The following is a 23,317-nucleotide window of genomic DNA, read 5'->3' on the forward strand; positions in this document are numbered from 1 at the left end:
GGAAGGGGAAGCAGGCTCCCCACTGAGCAGAGAGCCCAATGCAGGGCTCAATCTCAGGATGTTGGGATCATGACCTGAGCTGCAGGCAGAGGCTTAACTCACTGAGCCACCCAGGCACCCCTTGCTTCCTGGTTTTAAAACTGACAACAAAGTTATAGCGATCAGCACAATGTGGTGGCCCCACGGAAGAGTCACGTAGACCAACAGAATAGAATTCAGAGTCTGTGGCCAGCTGATTTTCTTTTTTAAGATTTATTTATTTATTTTAGAGAGAGAAACAGAGAGCAGTGGGAAGGGGGAGAGGGAGAGCAATTTCCAGGCAGACTCGCTCAATCTCATGATCCTGACATGGTGACCTGAGCCAGAACCTAGAGTCAGACACTCACCGACTGTACCACCCACGGCCCCCGCCGTTGATTTTTGACAAAGTGTCAAGACCACTCCATAGAGAAAAGAATAGTTTCTTTATCAAATGGTAGGGGGACCACTGGATAGCCACGTGCGATAGAATGAAGATGGGCCCCTATCTCACACCATAGGCAAAATTCATCTCCGAACGGATCAAAGATCTAAACTTAAAAGCTAAAACTATAAAACTCTTAGAAGAAAATATAGAGGTAAATCTTCATGGCTTTGCACTCCACAAAATGTTCTTAGATATGATACCAAATGTGCAAGTAACAAAAGGAAAAATAGATACATTCCATCAAAATTAAAAGTTTTGTACATCAAAGAACACCATCCGGAGAATGAAAAGACAGCCTACATAATGGGAGAAAATTTCTTCAAATTATGTTTCTGATAAGGGTCTATAATCTGGAATCCATACAGAACACCTACACCACATCACCAAGAGAGATAATCCAATGTAACTATGGGCAAATGATTCCAAAGCGGATATACAAATAGACAACAAGCAATGAAAAGATGTTCAGTATCATTATTCATTAGGGAAACACAAATTGAAACCACAGTGAAATATCCCATCACACCTCCTGGGATGCCTGTAATTTTAAAACATGGGAAATAGTGGAGATGCACAGGTGGCTCAGTCTTGTAAGTGTCTGTCTTTGGCTCAGGTCATGATCCCAGGGTCCTGGAATCAAACCCCACATCGGGCTCCCGGCTCAGTGGGGAGTCTTCTTCTCTCACTCCCTTTCTCTCAAATAAATAAATAAATAAAATCTTAAAAAGAAAATGGGAAATAGTAAGTGTTGGTGAGGATGTGGAAACCCGGGAGCTCTCCTACGTGGCTGGTGGGGATGTTGTTGCAAAATGGTGTAGCCTCTGGGGAACAGGGTTGACCAGTTAGTCAGAAGGTTAAACATAGAATTACCATATGAACCAGCAATTCCACAGGGAGCTGTACGCTCCCAAGAATGGACAGTAAGTGCTCAAACAAATCCTTGTCTGAATATTCATAAAGCATGATTGACAATAACCAAGTGAAGACAACACATACGCCCATCAATGGAATAATGGAAGCAGGAAATATGGTATGTATACGATGAATATTATTCACCCGTATAAAGGAAAGAGCTACATACTACAACACGAATAACCCTCAGAAACATTGTGCTATGTGAAAGAAGTCCAGCATGAAAGACCACACTTTCTGAGGTTCTATTTATGGGAAATGTCTAGAAGAGGCGAGCCCAGGGGGACAGAAGGCTGGTTGGTGGCTGCCAGGGGCTGGGGAAAGGAGGCAATGAGAACCAAAGGGAGTGGGTTTTCCCTTGGGTTGATGAAAATACTTTGGAAGTAGAGGTCATAGTTCTGCAGCACTGGGAAGGCACTAAATGCCACTGAATTGTACACTTTCAAGTGGTTAATTTCATTGCATGTAAATTTCAGAGCAAAGCGTTCTAATAAGGAATCTGTATTCGCCACTTTCAAAGAACACCTGCAAGCCAACTAGAAAAAAACTGGAAAACCAATAGAAAAATGGGCAAGGTACATGAATGGGCTCTTAATAGACGGGAACCCAAACTGACCGACGAGTGTATGAGAAGGTGCTGGGGCTCGTTAATAACCAGAGAATGGCCCGCTAAGACATCAGTGGGGCCCTCCTTTCTCCCGCCAGACTGGAGTGACCAGGCGTGGACAACAGCCGTTCTTAGTGGGCGTGGGGAGCCCCTGACTCGCCTCCCTCCCGGCACTCTGCCCTTCCTTGCCCCTGAACAAAGAGAAAGGGAGAGAGAAGCAACAATGAACAAATGTAAAAGTTGTCACTTCAGATTTGCACCCCCCCCCATTTATCTGTGTTTCAGATATTTCTCTTTAATGTTCAAAAAAAAAAAAAAAAAAAAGATCCAGTGAGAGTGACTGGCTGAGGATGGGTATTTAGAGGAAGATTGTGACAGCTGGCTAGGATTGTGTGTGTGGACGTGTATGGCAGCATGTGTGCCTGCAAATGACATTACTCAGTGCATCAAGTGTGAACTCTGGCCTGCGAACGGTGAGAAGACACAGGAGAATCAGACTTTGTGGAATGAGAGAAAGACACACACACAAAGTGTTCCCTCTGAGGGGATCTCACATGGCTGTGGATGGGGGCCTTCCAGAGGTGAGGTTCTCCCCCAGGGGAGCAGAGGTGGAAGGAATCTTGTCGCTGCTTCCTGCAGCTTAGCCGGAGATCTATGGACCCACAGCCAGGGGGTCCTGCTGCCAGGACCCACAGCCCCTCTGCTCTTTTGTCCTTCCTCCTGAGAAGCAGGAACATGTGATGCTGTGTCCTTTTCCTGTCTTTCTGTCTCAGACAGCAAGGATTCCTGCCCCTTATGCTTCCTCTAATCCGCAGACCTTCATTTCCTTGTCTGGGCAAGAGGAAGCCCCAGTGGTCAATGGGGTGAGGAGTGAGGTGGGGCGGAAGGGCATTGCCTTATTTCCACCATCCGGGGATGCCTGCCTTTTAGGACTTCCTGTGTGATAGCAAACGACTGTTCATCATTCTCTCCACTGGTCTGTATCTTAGAGATCTCTCCTAAAAAAGGAAGAACAGAACAGTCACTAAGACTCCCTGGCTCAGGATGGGTATATCGAGGATTTTGAAACCCAGCTAGGATTCTAGACGTGAATGTGTGAGTGTGTGAGGGGGTGTATGTTAGTGTCTCCCCCTGCCTCCCCAAGAATGGGTGCAGGGATCATGACAAGGATTATCAGAGCCCAGACCCTAAGATTGGCCAGGGACTTGCCACATACCCCTCCTCTGTCCTCTCCAGCAGTCCCAACGGGTCCTCACTTTGCAGAAGAAAAAACTGAGGCTCAGGGAAGTGAGGCAACTTGACCTAAGTTCGCACGGGCAGCCAGGGGCAGAGCTGGGATTTGAGCCCAGGTCTGGGGCTTTCCTGACCTGGGCTCAAAGCTGCCAGAGGATAGGTCTTGTTTGCATGGCTTGCACTAGGGATCCCTAATACGCAGGGCACAGCCCACATGGCCCATCCTGGCAGCCCAACCCTGGGAGGTTGTGTGTTGCTCCCAAGATTGGACAAAGCAGGGGTCCTCCCTGACCCGAGAGGAGTCAGGTCCTGTGTGCATGACCTGGGGAGCCTCCCACTGCCCCAGAGAACACGGTGACATAGCACAGCTCATCAGGGGCAGGCCTGTGTGAGCCAACTGGGTCTACCTCATAGTTGACATTTCCCTGGCAAAGCTTTTGTTCTTAGAAAGAAAACACAGGATCTAGGGCAACTCCAGCTGCTGTGTTTAAATGCCAGAGTTCATTTGACCTTCGGAAGCAGAGAAAATTGTCATGCTTCTCACAAACATTCCCATCTCTTCTCAAGGGAGCCCCATTATTTACAAACACAGCAATTCCACAATGATCATGACTGCCAGGCAGCACTGTGCAGGTTGCGTACTACCTAACTCTAGGGAGAATGCCAATCTGTGTAAAAAGTACCCTTTAGGTGTTGCACAGTGCCCAACCTATGCAACAGTGCATGGTGGCCCTGAGCCTCCAAAAACATTTCCACTAAGCAGACAGGTGAGTGGGTCCCCTGAAGCTTTGAGAGGATGGTTGCGCTTACCTTCTTATTGATATACATCCCCTGGAGCAGGAGAAACTGACCAGTTCCACACAAGGGACCTGGAAGTGGATGGCTCACCCTCACTGATGAACATTGTGCATGTCTTCAGCTCAGTATCTCACTTAGCTCCCCCTCCTCCCACCTCACTCTGATGTTCATGTTCCAGACTTGGCTTGTGTTACAAGTTTCTGCAGCAGCTCTTCTCCTGTACCTGACTCTAAAATTCTTGAAGGGACTTTGGGTTACTTGGCTCCTGTGTCTTCTGCCTCCTCTCCCAGTCTCCACCATCCCACTCTGCCACAACCATGGTCCCAGCTGCTCAGGCCCTCCCTGAGTCCTCAGTGTCCTTCCCTGGCAGGGTCCAGGTGTAGGAAGTCCCGGTGGCCGTGCCTGCAAGATGCACTTGGGTCCCCTCCTTTCTCACCAACCTACCTCCTACCTGTCCTGACCACCATCATCCCTCATCTGATGGGGCCTCCAGCCTCCTCCTTGTCTCCTTGCCTCAACCATGCCCCATTATGAACCCTCCTTCTCCTTGGGGCAACAAGAGGGGCCTCTAAGAACTTAAATCGAGAGACACCAGACATCAAACGTCACCTACTGTGTTATTCCGCATATGTGAAATGTCCAGCAGAGGCAAATCCGCAGAGAGAGAGCAGGTTGTTGGTTGCCAGAGGCTGGGGTGGGGGGGAATGAGGATGGGGAGGGACCACCCAGTGGGTTCAGGCGTTCTTTTTGGGACGGTGACAGCACTGTGGAACCAGATAGAGGTAGCGATGGCACGACACCAGAAGTACCAAATGCCACTGCATCTGTATATTGAGAACATGGCCACGGGGAATTTTATCGTAGGTGGATTCTGTCACAATAAAAATAAAATTAAATCAGCCCACTGATGAAAACCCTCACCGGCTCCCCAGATGCCCTCACAATAACCCAAAATTCCCAAGCCCCTGGCCCTCATTTGCATATTCCCAGGCTCCTCCTCCAGGTCTGGGCCTGGCAGGTCCCTCCCTTATCCTCAGACCTTCTGGGGCTGCCTCTTCCCCACCTCTGAGCCTGAGCCTGCCCACCCCCGCACCCATCTCCTCTGGGGCAGGACTTCCTGGTCCACAGTTTATGCTTCCCTTCACCCCACTTCCAGTTCCCGGGCCCTGTTTGCTTCTGAGCTCTCAACATCACTTGAAAGGATCTGGTATTTATATCTTGACTTGCCGATTCCCTCTCTCCCCCTGAAAGATTCATCCATGAGGGGCAGGGGCTTTCTCTGTATCTCTGCAGCTGACTCCTGAGTGCCGGGGACAGAGTTGTGGTCTTCGTGGGCCAGCTGGTGGGAGCTCGGTAGCTGCATGGGCTGCTCCTGCCCTTGGGGCTTCTGCCTGCTGCCTCCCAGGGGCCTCCAGCGGGCTGGTCAGCCCTTGTCCCCCTGGGGGCTTGCCAGAGTGGAGCCCAGCTTCCTCTCTGCCCTTCAGAATCCTTTCTTCTTCACAAGATTCAAGAGCAGTGTTGGTTTCCGCCTGCTGCTTTCTGCTTCTCAAAATCCTTTGGGGCTTCCACGCCCCTCCCTGCTTATATCTGTGTCCTTGAACTTGCGACTTCCTCTGAGTTTGGGGTGAGGCTACCCCATACCTATACACTCGGCCCAGGTGGTGGACTAGATGGTAGGGAATGGAATGACCACAGCTGAGTGTGCAGGTCATGGGGTGGGAGGGGGAGTGGGAGGGGCAACCCTGGGACTTGTTCTGAGATGTCCCTGCCTGTTACCCAGGATAGTTCCTAAGTTGAAGATCAAGAATGTCTGTACCGTGTCAGCTGGTATGGCTGCCTCTATACGCCCCAAAATCTGGATTTTTGGACTGGACCCAAAAGTTACCTTCTCAGTGAAGGAAACTTTTTACTTAGCATCGCACCCCACAACCCCCTGGTGCCTCGCTTTTTTTGTTTTGTTTTGTTTTGTTTTGTTTTGTTTCCAGAGCCCTCCTCACCATCTGATGCCCCCATGTTTTAGCCATTCATCTCTTTGGGACATGTGAGTCCCATGAAAGCAGGGACTCGGTGCCCCCATAGCCTGGATCCTGGGGCAGCACCAGCTCAATCCATCTGGGAAGGGAGTGGAGATTTCCTAGTCCATCACTTCCTTTTTTGAATTGTTGGTGTGATGCTCAGAAATGATCAGAGAACAGCCAGGTAGCCACCCACAGGCTCCTCCAGCACTCAGTGCCTTCTGGGACTCGACTGTCTTGCCCCTGCCCAGATCCCTGCTTCCTACTCCTGGAACCTGTCACCCGGCTGTACATTTATCAATCTTGGTCCATTTTGTTTCCGGCGAACCTACCCATCCCTCTCTTTGGCTGCTTTGAAGTGAATCACAGACATCATATTATTTCATTTGTAATTATTCCAACATTTACTTCTGAAAGGCAGAGGCTGGGGGTACCTGGCTGCTTCAGTTGGTAAAGCCCGGGACTCTTGATCTTGGGGTTGTGAGTTTGAGTCCCATGTTGGATGTACACTTACTTTAAAAAAAAGAAAAGAAAAGAAAAAAATGTAAAAGATAAAGACTCTGTTTTTATCAAAATAACTGCGTACACAGTCGCTGCTGCTGCTTGGTTGGTTTGGATTGGGGTCCAAATAAGGCCCAGCATTGTAATCAGTGGACATTCATGTGTCTTTTTCTTTTTTTGAGAGAGAGAGAAAGAGAGAGAGAGTGGGAGTGAGGCAGGAGGGAGGCTGCAGAGTGAGAGGGAGAGAGAGAGAGACGTTTGGCCCACATCTTCCAGCACAGTGGTCTTCAGACGCATGGTCCGTGGAATGGGGGCCTCCAACAGAGGCGTGTTTAAACACTTTTGTCTCCCCAAGGTGGTCAGCCTAGAGCGGGAGTGGTTTGGGAGGGTCCAAGGGAAGAGAAAGCCGCTGTGGGAGTCAGTGACACCCACAGAGGTGGGTGGGAACTAGCAAGTTAGGGTACTGCTAGGTGTTATGCTAAGCATTTTTTTTTTTAAGATTTTATTTATTTATTTGACAGAGAGAAATCACAAGTAGAGAGGCAGGCAGAGAGAGAGAGAAGCAGACTCCCTGCCGAGCAGAGAGCCCGATGCGGGACTCGATCCCAGGACCCTGAGATCATGACCTGAGCCGAAGGCAGCAGCTTAATCCACTGAGCCACCCAGGCGCCCTATGCTAAGCATTTTAACATTAGTTATCTTATGATAAGAACTCTATGAGGAAGGAAGTGTTATCGACATTTAACAGATAAGCAAACTGAGGCTTAGGACGATCAGTGATTTGCTCTAGTCACTAAGTGGTAAAGGTGTAATTCATACTGAGTTCTGGGTGATTCTAAAGAGGATGCTCATAAGATAGAAACTGCAATTGGCAGTTAGAAAGAGATAACTGACTCTAGTGCCTTAAACAGATTAGGGATTAACTTTCACGTTAAAGCTGACTGGAGGTAGGGTTGAGGGCTGGGCTGGCGGCTCCACAAAATTACCAGAGACCCAGCTCCACCATCCTCAGTTTATGGCTTCCATCTCCATAGCCACCTCATGATCCAAAATGGCTGCTGGAGCTCCAGCCATCTCATCTGTTTTATAGGCGAGAAGAAGAAAAAAGAGGCAGAAAGACCTGACTCCTAGTTTAACTGGCTCTTTAAAGAGGGTCTTTCTTAGTCCCACTCAAAAGCTTCCACATCATTGGCCATCCCAACTATGAAGGAGGCTGGGAAGCGTAGTCTTTTAGTTGGGCCACATTGCTGTGCAAAGACCAGAGCTCCATAGTGAGGAGGAGGAAGATTATGTTATAGGCCCCCTTCCACCTTGCCTCCCCCGCAGAGGAGCCATATTTCCATGCCTTCCAGTCTCTCCAGCGACACATGTATTACTGATGGGAGTCACTTGAGGCTTGGAAAGTCAGTCACCCACTCCCTTCTGGACTGCTTTGCTGGGGGACACAGGTGCAGAGAGGCACATCTGGGCCACGTGCTGCTGACGGAAGTGTTACATTCTCACTGCTCACCCTTGGCTGTGCCTATGGTCTCCTAGGGGACCTGCTGTGTGTAGAATGTGCTGTTTTGTTAATTATGCCAGTGGCTCTTTGGCGTCCCGCTGACTGGCTGGTGGTTTAGAGCATGGATTTAGTGCTAGAGAGACCTGGATTCAACCCTTGGCTCCCCCTTTTGACCACTGGCAAATACATAATTGTTCAGGAATTTTCCATTCCCCTACCTGTCAAATGGGCATCACAATGGTTACACACATGCATCCAGGATTTACTCCGTCCCAGCACTTCTGAATACTCTGCACACACTAATATACTGAACCTTCCCAGTGAGCCTGTGAGGTAGGAACTACTATCATTCCCATTGTATAGATGCGGGAACTGAGGCACAAGGCATTTAAGTGTAGCTGGGGAATGACCCAGCTGGGAAAGAGAGCTGATCTGACCAGAACTCACATTCTGGACAGTACTGCAGGCAACTCTGTGAACCTCTGTTTCACTACATGCAGAATAAAATGGGGGTGATAACAGTACTTCCTTGGGCTGACCTGAAGACCCAGCAAGAGACTGATGTCATTATGTACTCCATTTAGTACCTGGTGTGTAGCAGATGCTGGGCGCATGTTGGCTGATACTACCCTGTTTCCTGGACTCCTTCCCTGGATTCCCACATTTGGCTAAACACTGTCTGCCTGGCCACTTATAGTTCCATTCCCTCTTTTGGCTATTTTTATTTCCATTTCCTTGGAACTCTAGATTCAATACGTGAGCCTCAGTGGTTCTTTGCAGCTTGCATGGAAAGGCCAGGGGCTTTGGGGAGATGAGACAGCTTCCCAGATGGGAGTAACTGGGAATGCTGTGTTTATTCTGCTGGAAAGCACTGACACAGCTGCCTTTTCTCGGTGAGTGACCCTGGGGACAGAGTCGAGCTCTGCCAGAGTGACCAAGATGGTCGCTGCTGGGAGAGGCCATCTGGACAGGGTGTGGAATTTCTGCTGAAGGCTTCCTGGGAAGAAACGCCAGGACGGAGCCACAGGCAGATCTGGGCAATTAGGCAAAGGAGCCAGGAACTTTCCTGCTATTTTATCTTCACAGAGGCTCAGGCCTGGAGGAGGCCAGGCATGGTAGCCCTCTCTTGGTCTAATGAGAAGGGGACTTTCGGACAAAAATGGAGATGGACAGTGTCAGCCAATTTGCCAAGACCTATTCTCTTTGTTCTAAGAAAACACTGATTGGTTTTTTAAGTCAATGGTCTAAGCCAGTCATGGCAATTTTGTTATCAAATTTCCCAGCGTCTCCTGCTGATCATATGACCCAGATCTGGCCAGTCAATCCTAAAGTGGAAAGTCTGCTGGGGACATTTCTGGGAAGCTTTTGCTCTCCTGATGAAAAGAGACAGGAGTACCTCGTGTGGCCCTTGACCTTTCCCTCACCATGGGCTTGTCCTGCACCCAAGTGTGAGGACTAGAGCAATAGCAGTCATCTTGTGACTCAGAGGCCAAAACCTCAGGATGGAAATGAATTACGTTAGGGAAGGTGGAGTCATGGTCCCTGATGCTAGCCACTACCTGCTTCTAATTATGTGAAAAGAACCCTCTATCCATCTGCTTAAGCCTCTTTTGGTTGCATTTTGTTTTTTGCAGGTGAATGTGTTCCTTCCTTTCCAAAGTCAGTTTAAACCCCACCTGAACGTCCACGTGCCAAGCTTAGCAAAAAACGACAAAAGAGCATAATGGGGGCAGAAGGAATTGCTCAGAGTCACCAGGGATCTTAAGGCTCGGTCAGCCCTAAAATTATTGAAGGGGACTTTTGTCTTCCAGCTTTCACATTTCGGCTGACCCAGTCTGATGTTAGTTTAAAAAGACGAGCGGCTATGACAAGTAATCCCCGGGACTCAGGAGACGGCACAATGAAGATGTAGGGATGGTTCATCTTAGTTGGACATGGGCTGGTGGGAGGCAGCGAGCGCACTGGGTCCGCTTCCCACAGACATTCAAGGACCTAGACCCCTTCTATTTTGTGGCTCTGCCTTCCTCTAGGTCTTCCTCCAGGGCTTCTGGGTACTCTCACTCAGCAGGGAGATGGGGAAAGAGAAATGAGGGTGGCACATGGGAGGGTCTTTGCTTCAGGCCTGGGAGCAATGACATCACTTCCTCCCACATTTCATTGGCTGGAACTCGGTCATGTGGTCATACCTAACAGCAAGGGGGGCTGGGAGACGGAGTCTCATTGTGTGCCCAGAGACCCTGTGGAAGCCTGCACTGCCCTTCAGAGGTGGTGAGCAGCAGAGTCCTTTGCTTCTCTCTCCAACGCCCTTTCTACAGTTGTTTCTTCCCATCTTTTGTTCTACTGTGTCCCAGCGCCTTCCATGTAGTAGGTGCTCAGGAAATTGCACGAACGGAGAGATCTAGCAGGACATGAAAGAGCTGAGTCGGAAAGGATGCCCTATACCAGCCGGACAGGACTGGGGTCTGGTTTGTGCAGGAAGGAGCCATTGCAGGGTTTGGAGCAGGGCAGTCACTTGCCGTTGGAGTGGAGGCTCTGGAAAGGGTGGAGGCAGGGTCGCCAGCCATGGTGACCATCCAAGTGCAAGCTGATGAGGCCTGAGCATAGCTCTTTCAGAGGAACAATTAATATGGTTGTTGATGACTGATTCATTGTGGCAGGGAGGGAGAACGCAGGGAGGAGTCTGGGTGGAGCAGGGAGGGCTAGCCTCCGTCTTGGACAAGATATGGAGGGGTCTGGAGGTGGGGTGGAGGGGTAGGTGTTCAGAAGGTGGAAGGAGTCTGGAGCCTGAAAGGGAAGTTTAACTGAGAAATAGAAAATTAGGAGTCATTCATGTGTAGTGCCTGGAAGAAAAATCAGGTAATTCTGTTTTTCAGAAGCTGATTGTATTTATGCATACGTACAAGGCAGCAGCCGCAGTGGTGTTTAGAGAAGAGCAGCTTTTGTCTGGAAAAACATTCTAAAGGACTCTTGATTGGGTGAAAGGTCTTGGGCTTGCCTAGACCCAAGCTCGTAGGGGAAGGAGTGCTCCATTCCCCACCCCACCCCCCAGAGATGGGGAATGGGGGTTTGTGAAAACGCTGTAGGACGCTGGAGCAGGACCTTAGGGCAGGGACAGGGGTTTCCTTGGGGGCCAAGCCTGACACCCTTGAGAAGCAGAGATGGCCAACATTCCGTTTTAAATGAGCATGTAATCACCCTTTCTCTTAGAACTCAACAACAGAAATGCAAATAACCCAAATAAAAACAGGCAAAGGATAGGAACAGACCTTTCTTCAAAGGAGATAGACAGATGGCCAACAGCACAAGGAAAGATACTTAACTTCATTCATGATCAGGGAAATGCAAATTGAAACCACAATGAGAGGGGAGCCTGAGTGGCTCTGGGTTGAGCCTCTACCTTCAGCTCAGGTCATGATCTCAGGGTCCTGGGATCAAGCCCCCCATCAGGCTCTCTGCTCAACAGGAAACCTGCTTCCCTCTTCTCTCTGCCTGCCTCTCTGCCTTCTTGTGATCTCTGTCTGTCAAATAAACAGATAAAATCTAAAAAAAAAAACCAACAAACCCACAATGAGACACCATTTCCCAGCCTCCGAGGATGGCTAGTATCAAAAAGACAAGAAAGAACAAGTGTTGTTGAGGCCGTGGAAAAGTTGGAGCGCTCATGAGCTGCTCGTGGGAGTGTAAAATGGCAGCCACTGTGCAAAACGGTCTGGAAGTTTCTCAAAAGGCTAAGTATAGAGTTATCCTATGACTCACCAATTTCACTGTTAGAGAGCGCCCAAGAGAAATGAAGTGAATCCATTAAAAGACAACAATAACGACAAGCTGGCGGGCGTCTGGCTGGTTCCGTCAGTAGAACATCAAACTCTTGATCTTAAGGTAGTGAGTTCAAGTCCTACACTGGGTGTGGCACCTACTGAAAAAAAAAGTTAAAAAATCCAAACTTTACATAAAATGTACACACAGCTAATGTACATGACAGCTAAAATACAGAAACAGCCCAAGTATCCATCAGCGGGCAAACGGATGGACAAAATGGGCTATGACCATACGATGGTGTATTACTCAGGTATAGGAAGGCACGAGGTACGGATACATGCTACAGCATGGATGGACTTGAAAACATGCTAAGTGAAAGAGCCTGGGCACAAAAGGTCACACTAACTGCATGGGTCTTCTAGAAGATGCAAATCCATAGGGATGGAAAGTTGGTTACCAGTTGCCAAGGGCTGGGGGGCAGGGTGCAGAGCAATAGCTGATGGGTACAGGGCTTCTCTCTGGGGTGATGGAGAAGTCCTGGAATTAGATCATGATAACGGTCACACAGCTTCGTGAATGTGGCTCAAACCACTGAACTGTACACTTTAAAAGGGTTAAAATAGTTCTTTGGGAAAGACACAGTGGCTGCTGTAGGGAAGGTGGGGTCACCTGTTCCTGCCGCCCGCCTGTCATCGCTTCTTAAGATACCTGGAAGACATCCGTGGGACCCGAGGTGGCAGTTCACCGAATCTGAATGACTCTAAGCAGAAGCAATGGGGAAAGTCTTTGAAGAAGATATGAGCTGACTGGGTCAGAGGCTCCAAGGCAAAGAATCTTAGTGTGAAGGGACCGGCCTACCAAGACTGTGAGAATCACTCCAAGAAAAATCTCCCAGTGCTGAAGATTCTAAGATTTGAGATCTGTGCCAGATGAGGACCCACGAACGACTCATGGATTAGCACCGTCTCTATGTGCTGCCCAGCAGATGCCCCACCCCAACCCTTGGTAGTAAGCCAGCGGTCAAGGTTGAAGTCACCATCACAGATGGTTCAAGTGATTATCTATTGTTAAAAAGTAAAAGAAGATAAGGTGGTTAAAATAATGACATTTATCTCAATACAGTTTTTTTTTTTTTTAATTAGGCTCCATGCCCAACCTGGGGCTCAAGCTCGTGACCCTGAGATCAAGATTTGCAAGCTTTACCGCTGAGCACCACCCCCCATTTTTTTTTTTTTAAAGTATGTGGGAACTCTCTGTACTCTGTGCTCACTTTGCCAAGAAAGTACTCTAAAGTGTACTGATTAACAAAACAAAACACAAAACATGAAGCAGCCAGGAGGAGACAAAATCTGTGCCCCTGGGTCCCATGGTACCACCTGCAAGCTGCTAGGCGTTGGGAACCCTCCCCGTGGATTCACTGTTGTGGCCACCAGCCTGCACCTCCCCAGCCCCTCTGTGTTCATCTCTTCCTCTTTCTGAATGACTGAGTTTCCTGTAGGTCTGCAGAGGCCGCCCACAGAGGGCTGGTCAAAGGGCCTGTTGCCTTTGACCCCATGACAAGCCCATGAGGAACTCGAGGCTCGAGGAGGTCGGGACATTTGCCCAGGATGAATTCGTGGGTAAGTGGCAGAGCTGGGATGGGACCTCAGAAGGGTCCGGCCCAGGAGAGGGGTGTCATTGTGAGGTCAGGTCCCAGGCAAACCTCTGAGTTTGGGAACAGCTCACCCATGGCCCTGGAAACACAGACCAGACACTAACACCCACGCCCCCATGAGCGCCTGGGCTCTGTAGCTGGCCTGTCATTTAAAAGTGCTGGTTTTCGAAGGCCTGGGCTGAAGCGGGGGAAATAGGCTTGCTCTGAGTTTTCCATGGCCTGTGGGTCACTTTGACCTGGTCGGCCCTCACCAGCAGGCACTTAGCCATCTGGTCCCCAAGGAGCCTATTCAAGTGCTCACCTGGGGGAGTCCAGGTCAGAGAGGGGGCAACTCAGGGACAGGGCAGAGTGGTCCTGGGGGCCATTCCCCTTCACCTAGGACTGACTCTCCTTTCTGTTCATTAACCTCCAACTGTCTAGTCCTTGAGGGTGAGGTGGTTGGGGTCCTTACTGGATCCGGAGGGTCACTACTTATGGTAACACTAGCTGCAGTGGTGGACAGTGTAATATAACCAACACGGGACTAAATACTTTCTGTGCTCTGGGCGCTGTTCTGAGAGCATTTTCACCTTTGAGCCTCACAAGCAGCTTATAAGATCAGTACGGTATGATACCATTATACTGATGAAGCAAAGGCCTGCAGATGCTTCTAGGAGCTGCCCAGGCTAGTCCTCAAACCCAGAGTGTATCAGTCAGTTCTCGCTATAGTATTGCTGCGTAACAAACCTCCCCAGACTCCAGGGCTCACAGCAGTTGTTTATGCTCGTGTACGGGTCTGCAGGGGTGAGGGTAGGTTGGTTTGTCTAGTTTGAACTCGGCTGGGGGCTCTGCTATAGTCTGGGGTCAGCTGGGCCAAACTGAGTTCAGGTCTCCCCCACGTGTGTTGGTTCTGGGGCCCAGGCTAAAGGGGCGGCCGTCACCGAGGATGTGTGCTTCTTGCGGGAGGTCACGAGAGCACAAGAAATCAAAGCAAACCACACGAGCTCATTTGAGGCCTCTGTTTAGGTTATGCCTGTTCTCATCCTGTCAACCAAAGCAGATTACACAGGCCCAAAGTCAATGGCACAGAGCAGTCTGCTCTACCCATGATGTGAGGCCCAAGGAGGGGTGAAGGCTAGACCAGGAGGTGGCCCTGGGGTCCTCTGTAAACACAGCTTGGATGCCAGGACTCAAGGACACAAGGACCAGGCAGCAGGGCCCCCTGGTGACAGGCTGGGATGACTGTCCCCCTGGGCCCTGCTGAAGCTGGCTGTGCCTGAGCTGCCCCCGCTGCCTGCCCCGAGCTGGGCTATAAAAGACCAGGGTTTATGAAAGCAGGAATAACACACCAGCAGCCAATGACAGACCCATAACTCAGAAGACAGGACACAGACCCCGCACACCCCTCCGAGGAGAGATCTGACGCTCCCGGTGATCAAAGCTCACGCTGGAGGTCCGAGGTCACTGCAGCACTATGGTGACGCTCTGGCCCCTCCAGGCACAGCCTGTGGGGAGTCATGGGCGACAAAACCTATCCGAGGGGCCATCTGCACAATCCTCGGGGCTCTCCCCAAATGTCAATGCTGTGAAAGACAGAGTCAGAGTAAGGGACTTCCTGCATCAAAGTCAGATGTAGGAGGTGAGTGATGGACCCCGGAGCCTGGACCTCATGCAAAACACAGCATGAAGGATGGTCTCAGGGTAATCGGTGAGATTCGCATGTGCCCTTTATGTTAGACACGCACCTGTAGCAACAAGAAACTTCCTGATTTAGGTCATTGTTTGAGGTTTTGGAGGAAAACATCATAGTTCTTAGGAAATACGCCCTGAAGTATTTAGGGGCAAAAAGTCTGCAACGTACTTTCAAAAGGTAGATTTAAAAAAAAAAAATTACAGGACACCTGGATGGCTCAGTCGGTTAAGTGCCTGCCTGCCTTAGGCTTAGGTTATGATCCCGGGGTCCTGGGATCAAGCCCCACGTTGGGCTCCCTGCTCCGCTCCCTGCTCCTGCTCTTTTGCCCTCTTGGTCTCTCTCAAATAAATAAGTAAAATCTTAAAAAAATCATTACATATAAACAGATAAAGCCAACACTGGGAGACGGTCATTGGCAAACCTAAATGGAGGATATATGGGTTTATGGTACCGTTCTTGCGCGTTTTGGATGGGTTGGAAAATTTTGCAGGTCAAAAACGTTTTTTAAACCCATAAAATTGACAGCAGCCTGATTCATTTCATTAAGTAATTTCAAGAGATGGCTGAGTCAGGCTCATGAGTCTTTGAAAGAAGGCACAGGAAGTGCATCGGTAAATAGGGCAAATCAAACACTATTCCAGTCAGAAAGGAAAGCACACGGGAAAATGTCCAACATCACAAATAATGGGGGGGGGAGCCAAATTAAATAAAGCATAATTATTCAACTATTAATGTTAACTGTTTGGAGTAATCATACTCTAGGCTGACGAGTCAGGGAGATGGAAATTCCACCTTTATCCACGGAGTCACTAACCTTCACGGGTTTATGTTTTTACTGACACATAGCTGAGACACAGTGTTACATTAGTTTCGGGGGTACAACACGGCGATTGGACAAGCCTGTACATGACGCCTTGCTCACCCCAAGTGTAGTTACGGTCAGTCACCCCACAGCACTACGACAACGGCCTTGTGCTGTTCCTTTCATCCCCGTGACTTCCTCACTCAGGAGCTGGAAGCGTGGTAGTCCCTCTCACCCCAACCCTTTTGACTTATCACCCCTCCCCCTCCCCCTCCCCTCTGGCAACCATCATTTTGTTCTCTGTCCTTATGGATCTGTTCTGTTTTCCTTTTTGTTGGTTTGTTCATTTGTTTCGCCTTTTAGTTTCCCCATAGGAGGGAAATCCTATGGTACTTGCCTTTGTCTGACTCCGTTCACTCAGCACAATGCTTTCTAGGTCCCTCAGTGTCGTTGCATGTCGTGCAGAGGGACAAACCTTCAGGAAGGGTTTTTTTTTTTTTTTAAGATTTATTTATTTATTTATATGTATCAGAGAGAGAGCTACATAAGCGGGGAGACGGGGAGAGGCAGAGGGAGAGGCAGACACCTTGCAGAGCAGGGAGCTCCATGACTCAGGGCTCGATCCCAGGACGCCAGGATCATGACCGGAGCCCAAGGCAGAAGCTAAACAGACTGAGCCATCCAGGTGCCCCAGTCCTTAGTTCTGACTGCTTCTGGCCCTTGCTTTCCTGTCTCCTTCCTGGGCATAGCCCTGCTGTGCAGTTTTCACGGTAAGGTAAAGAGCTGCTGATGCTCTGGTCCCCTTTGAATGCCTTCGGCAGGGACTGCTTGGTCCTGCTCTGCTGGCCCCGCCGCCCCGTTAGGATCTGTAATGCTCAGTGGGCTCAAGGCTGTGCCCCCCCCCCCACCCCATGTCAATGGGAAATGCCATCTTCTCCTGGAGTCTGGACACTCGCCACTCCCCGGCCACTGTGGCTTGACCGGGATTGGTCACCTGACCTAGTCTAGCCAGGTGTAGTGCTCATACCATCTGCTGCCCTTACTAGTCCATGTGGAGCCCACGGGATCTCATCTCTGGGGTTTATTTATTATTACTTTTTAAGATCTTATCTGTAAACAATCTCTACATCACACGTGGGGCTCAAATTTATGACCGGGAGATCAAGAGTCACCTGCTCCACCGACTGAGGCTGCCAGGCGCCCCTCATCTCTGGGGTTTCAAAAACAAATGTATTCTCTCCTTTCCAAACATGGGGAGATGTTGTAGTCATCTTCTTGTTTGCTAGCTTAATCCCAGTGTTTGGGAGGATAAACTATGGGATCTCAATCCCTTGAAATGTTTTGAGATTTGCTTTATGCCCCAGTATATGGTTGATTTTGGTAAATGTTGTCTATGACCTTGAAAAGAATGTATGTTCTGCACCTGCCAGGAGGACAGTTCTGAGGAGAATGTGGTAGAAAGTTGGTTCATCATGTTGTTCAAATCTATGGCCCTACAGGGTTTTTCCTACCTTTTCCCTCAGTTCCCAAGATAAACATTCTAACCCATGAGATATTTTTATTCTTATGAACATCTAATACTCATCTAAAACCCTTCATTTCTTCCTGTGTTCTTGGGCTTCTGATTGGACTCATTTTCCTCTTACCTGCTGGTGATGAATTCTCTCAGCCTTTTTTGGTCTGAAAATATTGTTACTTTGTTTCCATTGTTGAGGGATAACTTCCCAGGGCTAAAATTCAGTCTTGGCCTTCCTTCACTCATCGATTCCTTTGGTAAATTCGATGAGTGACTGGTACAGGTGCTGGGTGTGTGCCAGGCGCCAGAACTGCAATGGTGGCCAAAACAAGAAATGTCCTTGCTCTCCAAGAAGAGAAGGGAAGAGTATATCTGACAGGGAACAGGAGGTGCAAAGGCCCTGTGTCTGGAAGCAACTGGCAAGAGATCAGCATGGCGGGAGTACAGAGAGCAAGAGCTAGAATGGTGGGCTGTACCTGGGCCATACAGGACCTCAGGGTGTGGGGGGGACATGGTGAGGAAGAGTGCTTTGCCTTAGTCCGTAGAGGAGTAGGCAGACTTTTTAGAGAAGATGAAACTTATCTGGACCTTGAATGATGGATGTGATGAAAAGAAGCAGAGAACGGAGCAGAAGCATGATGCGTTTTAAACACTGAATATTTGAAAAACTGTTGAGCCTGCCCTGGGCTGCGTGCTGGGTTTTCTTTTCTTTTTTTTTTTTTTTAAAGATTTTATTTATTTATCTGACAGAGATCACAAGCAGGCAGAGAGGCAGGCAGAGAGAGAGAGAGAGGAAGCAGGCTTCCCGCCGAACAGAGAGCCCAATGCGGGGCTCGATCCCAGGACCCTGGGACCATGACCTGAGCTGAAGGCAGAGGCTTTAACCCACTGAGCCACCCAGGCGCCTCTGTGTGCTGGGTTTTTGATGTTATTTCCTCCGTCCCAGGGAAGCAGGATTGCATAGTGGGAAAAGGCCGTGTGTGGCTTTGGGCTGGCCAGCCTGAAACACATCACTTACTCAGCAGTCTGACCATGGGCCAGTCCCTTCCACAGAAGTCAGTTCCCTTACCAGGAAAGCTAGAATAACACTGCCCACCCCACAGGGCAGTTTGGGGGCTTATGCAGGGAAATGGTGCTGAGAGCTGAGCTGACAGCTTTGCAAGAGCTCGAAAAGCTTAGCGGTTTGTTTCTCTGGGTAGAATTTTCTCTTCTGCTGAGAGACACAGAGGTAAGTCAATTGCCCCAGACCCACAGCCAGAGAGTGGTGGGGTGGGGACTTCATAACTCACGGGTTGCTTTGATTTCCTACTCACTGATCCTGTCACCTTCCCCTTTCCATAGGCAGGGTCACTGAGGCTCAGAGAAGTGGTTTGCCCACGGATACCCCAAAAGTTAGGAGTGGTAGAACAATTAATTCATTCACTCATTCTTTCATTACTTCGTGAGAGCCTGCTTCATGGCAGGCATGATCCAGGTGCCAGAGAGAGAGAGAGAGAGAGAGTTGTGTATAAAGGCATGAAAAAGTTCCATCTTCAAGCTCACATTCTACCCCAGGGAGACTGACCTACAGGGCATGAAGAAGTGGGGGAGGGGATGCAGAGTGTAGGGGGCGGTTGATGTTTTCCACAGGCCAGAAAGGTGATACTGGACTGGAAGGAGGGGAGGGAGGGAGGGAGTTGGGAGGACTTTGGAGGGAAGAGCATTCCAAGGTAGAATGCTCATCATCTGTACAAAGGCTCTGAGGTGAGGGTGTGCCTGGGGTGTTCCTGGAGCAGCAAAGAGGCCAGTGTGAAGGCAGGTGTTGGCTGCTCCGTGCACCACGGAGGGGTCGGGGAATCTTAGCCAGTCTCCACTTCTTGCTGGAATTGCCGGGGCCTTAAATGGCTGGATTCAGGTGAGTCTACCGCTGAGCCCTCTTCCCAGCCATAGGAAGTTGTGGGGGGGGGGGCTGGCCTCCTTTCTGACTCTGGGGAGGGAGGGAGGGTTTACTCATTATCCACAGCTCCTGCCCCAGCTTCCTCCCGGCCTCCTGCTGAACTTGCTTCTCTCCTATTCCTGGACCCTCCTTGGGCCAAGGGGTGGGCAGTGGGGCCTGAATATAGGAGGGACGTGCGGGGCATTATGGCTGCAAACCCATCAGTAACCCATGGTTACTGATAACATGCTCCTTGTGTACCACCTGCCACTCCCACCGCCACCCCCGCAAGCTGTCTGCTCATGCTGGATTCTCATCTCATCTCTCCTGGGAACTCAGTGCACCCCTGAGCTGGGCTGGCCTTAGACGCCAGCGTGCCCATGAATGTTATGGGTGTGACCGCAGTTGTGGAGTCTCAGTTACATTACAAGAGAGGGAGACAAACATTTATTGAGAACCTACTGTGTGCTGGGCACGTTTGCACATATTGCTAACTCTAATCCTTATTTCAGCCTTGCTCGAGAGGTATCGTTAAACCTATTTTATGGACAGTAAATGGATTCAGAGTAGGGAAAGGTTTAGGTTTTACCCAAAGCCACCCGATAAGCAGATGCTAATTTTCGTAATAAAAGCCCACTATAGTAATTCCTGGGGGCCAGGCAGCCAGATCCAGTGCCAGTGGAGGCAGGGGGAGAGGGAGGGAAAGGCAATGAAGAAATGGCTTTTAGTTTTGATCCCCTCAGAGCAAGTGTCAAATTCCTGGCCAGAGATGGCAGCAGGAAATGTTTGCCCTGGAGCTACCTGGGAGATAGTCTGTGATAATGGCTTCCCATTATCTGAAGAATAATCTAGGGGAAAGGAGAGATAATTCGGAGGTTAGAAAGGAGCTGTATTTGTTAAACCTTAGGAAGGGTGGCTTTGGGTCTGTTTCATGAATGAAACACTGTGTCCAAGACTGGAGCAGGCTACCTCAAGAAGTGGTGAGCCTCCTGTCACTTGAGGTATGTAAACAGAAGTGACTTTGCTACTTGCTAGGGATGCTGAAAAAGAAATATTCTAGCAGGAGAGGTTGGCTTTGACGATCCTAAAAGCTCTCAGACCTGGGAGTTTTCAAATGGCCCAGCAGAGACTTCTGCCCCAAATTATCTTGGGCAGGAGGCTTTTGATCTGAACCACTCCCATCACATTTGAAGCTGCAGTCTGCCTTCTCCAGATCTGGGTGTTTTCACAGAAAGGGGCAGGGGGCGGATTCAGGGTGGAGAAGTGGATTCCTCTAGTCGAATCAGTTCTGGTGTGACCTCTGACATTTACCTTTCTTTGTTCCCAGATACACCAAACAGGCACACAAACTCATTTTTCTGGCTTAAAAAAACAATACGAGTGGCCAGGAAGGTCAGGAGACAACTGGGGCTTGGGGAAGGTAGACATGGGGTGGGGGTCGTGGGGAATGCCCTCCGGAGCACTCTGCCTTGACGGGCTCCCCAGAATTGCCCTGCCTGGACACCCTGAGAGGGGGAGCACTCCTGACTCTTGCGACAGTGGTCTGTACGCAAACCATCTTTTCAGCCCCTACTATGTACTCAGTCCTGTTGTGCCCAATGGTCATTACTTCACATGGGTCAGATGTGTACTGAGTTTTATTGATGTGTATTTCCCTTTTCCTTTTCTTTGGTTTGTTTTTAAAGATTAATTTATTTATTTGTCAGAGAGAGAGAGTGCACACGCAGAGGGAGAGGGAGACGCAGACTCCCTGCTGAGCAGGGAGATCCATGTGGGTCTCAATCCCAGGACCCTTGGATCAGGGCCTGAGCTGAAGGCAGATGCTTAACCAACTGAGTCACCCAGGTGCCTCTTCCCTTTCACTTCTGAGGAGACTGAAATTTGCCCCTAGCCAGAGACCTAGGGCCTGCTTCAAAGCCAGAATCCTTCCTGACCTCCCTATCTCGTTGGTGGGCTGCCCCACCCAAAGGATGTTGTAAATGTTGGGCTATCTGTAAAGGGGTCAGAGAAGGGACAAGCACACTGTGACTGCCCAGCAAATGCTGGAGGATGTAGGTACTCAGGGCTAAGCTTGAGAGAAGCGAAGCAGGGCACCTGAATGAGGAAGCCGCCCACCTTGCAAAAGTCCAGCCTGGGCTTGCAGCTGGCTGGGAGACTGCGCAAATCTGGGACTCTGAGTCTGTTTTCCCATTTAAATTAACACCTCGTTGCGAGAGGGTTTCTCTTGGACCTGACCATCTAAAATCCCACCTGCTTTCCTAATCTCCTTCCCTCCCACTCTTCTTCCTCCGCCACTACTCCACAGATGATAAGCTGTTTCTGGATTCTGTAAGGACGCCTAATTCTGCCCTGTCTCCTGGCCTTTGCACTGCTGGTCTCTCTTCCAAATCTGCCTTGGCCCTACACTTCCCAGGTCTTGCACCTTCTCTCCAATCGTGCCTTCCGCAAGGGGATCCTAAGGTGCTTTGCCTTACCATCATCTGACCTGGCCCCCAGTTTCTTTCCATCACAGTACTTCTCCAGCTTATAATCCTTTATTCATGTTTTGTCTCTTCTGTTAGGAGACAGTGAGGGCAGGGACCTGTATTGTTCCCTACTGTACCCGCAGCACACACTCGAGTTCAGCAAGTACCCGGTGAGTGAACCAGAGAATGAATGAACAAAGGAGTGGAGGAGGTGTCTCTGCCCGCGCCAAAGAATAGGGAGGCCGTGGGGGCGGGGGCCCAGGGTCCCGAGGAGTAGCCTCTGCAGGAGGCTACAGGGTGTGATCGGCCTGCACCGCCTCTGGCCAAAAGCAAATCTCAGAGGGGGGGCGGGGGACCCCGAGCCTGGGCCAAAGTCCAAGTCCGCAGGGGGCTGCGCAGAAAGCTACTTAGACCTAGGACCCGCAGCCGCCGGCTCTGAGCCCCGTCGCCAGCCAAAGACAGGGAGGCCAGGTCAGTTGGCGGGCCGGGTCCGGGAGCCGGAGAGCGAAGGGTCTAGGGGAGAGTCCCCTCGGAACTGGCGGTCACCGCGGCGTACGACCCTGGGGCTAGTAGCTCTCGGCTCCTCGAGATACCGTCGCGAGCTCCAGGACAGTGGCGGCTCGCGGGGACGGGGAACTACGTTTCCCAGAAGGCCGAGAGAAACTGGGGGTCACAGGGAAAGCGCCCCGGGCGGCACAGCTTCCCGGTACGACAGGGCAGCTTTGGGGGGTGAGTCGGCGGCCGCGAGGCCCCGGCGGAGGCCCCCTAGAGGTGGCCGGGCTCGGGGGACGTGGCGGCCGGGGGCAGAGCTGATGAGCAGCTCTGTGGCGGGGCCCGACTGCTGCGGAGGCCTCGGCAATGTCGACTTTAGGCAGGTACGGACCGGGCCGCTCGGCCGGGGAAGCGGGGAGGGCTCGCGCGGCCGGGTGGGTCTTCCGGCCAGCAGCTGCCGAGGCAGCCAACGCCCAGTGGGCGGGGCTCCTGTTGCCAGGCAACGGGGGGGCGGGACGGGGCGGGGCTGCGTGTTAGAGGGCGTGGCGCGTGTGTGTGCGCGTGTGACGGATTGTGTGTGTCAGAGAGTGAGTTCCTGAGTGTGCATGTGTGCGCGCGCCTCTGGCATTGTGTGGTCAGAGTTGTGTGTGTTCTGTGGTCGGAGAGTGTGTGTTTTGTCTGAGTGGGAGGGTGTGGAGCTGGAACTGGGCGTGGAGGCCTGTGAAGGAGGCCGAGCAGGTGTGTTTGGGAGTGTACGTGGTGGCAGCATGTGGGTGCGTGGGAACTGCGGGGCCCCGGCCGCAGTTCCGTCCCCCTACCCGGGCTTGAGGCCAGCTCTGCGGAGGAGGCCAGAGACAGGTTTGCGCCCGTCCCCTGGCCAGAGTTGGCGTCAGTACATCACCTCCTTCCCGGGTGGATGGGTGGAAAGAGTGGACGACCTCGAAGCCTTGCGCCAGGATGGGGTGACGGGCCCTGCCCTCTGGAGAGCCCCCTGCCCCGGGCGGCGGAC

The 23,317-nt window shown here is 50.7% G+C and overlaps 1 protein-coding gene across 7 annotated transcripts in view; it reads left to right on the plus strand.

The window, feature by feature from the left end:
- Positions 1 to 13,330: 13,330 nt before the first annotated feature.
- PEMT (phosphatidylethanolamine N-methyltransferase) overlaps positions 13,331 to 23,317 on the plus strand; it is an 84,910-nt gene continuing 74,923 nt past the window's right edge. Inside the window, exons 1-2 of one of the 7 annotated variants that reach the window (XM_059379324.1) lie at positions 13,396 to 13,411; positions 21,913 to 21,986. Coding sequence is in view for 3 of the 7 variants with exons in the window: in XM_059379325.1 (XP_059235308.1) it covers positions 18,566 to 18,664 (99 nt within the window). In the remaining 4 variants the exon portion in view is untranslated. Of the gene's footprint in view, positions 13,412 to 18,552; positions 18,665 to 21,912; positions 21,987 to 22,191; positions 22,288 to 22,516; positions 22,692 to 22,893; positions 23,047 to 23,317 lie in introns of those variants that run through there. The other 6 variants (XM_059379329.1, XM_059379326.1, XM_059379325.1 and 3 more) reach the window with 6 other exon arrangements.

This window comes from Mustela nigripes, chromosome 16 (assembly GCF_022355385.1).
Source record: "Mustela nigripes isolate SB6536 chromosome 16, MUSNIG.SB6536, whole genome shotgun sequence".
Taxonomy (NCBI): Eukaryota; Metazoa; Chordata; class Mammalia; order Carnivora; family Mustelidae; genus Mustela; species Mustela nigripes.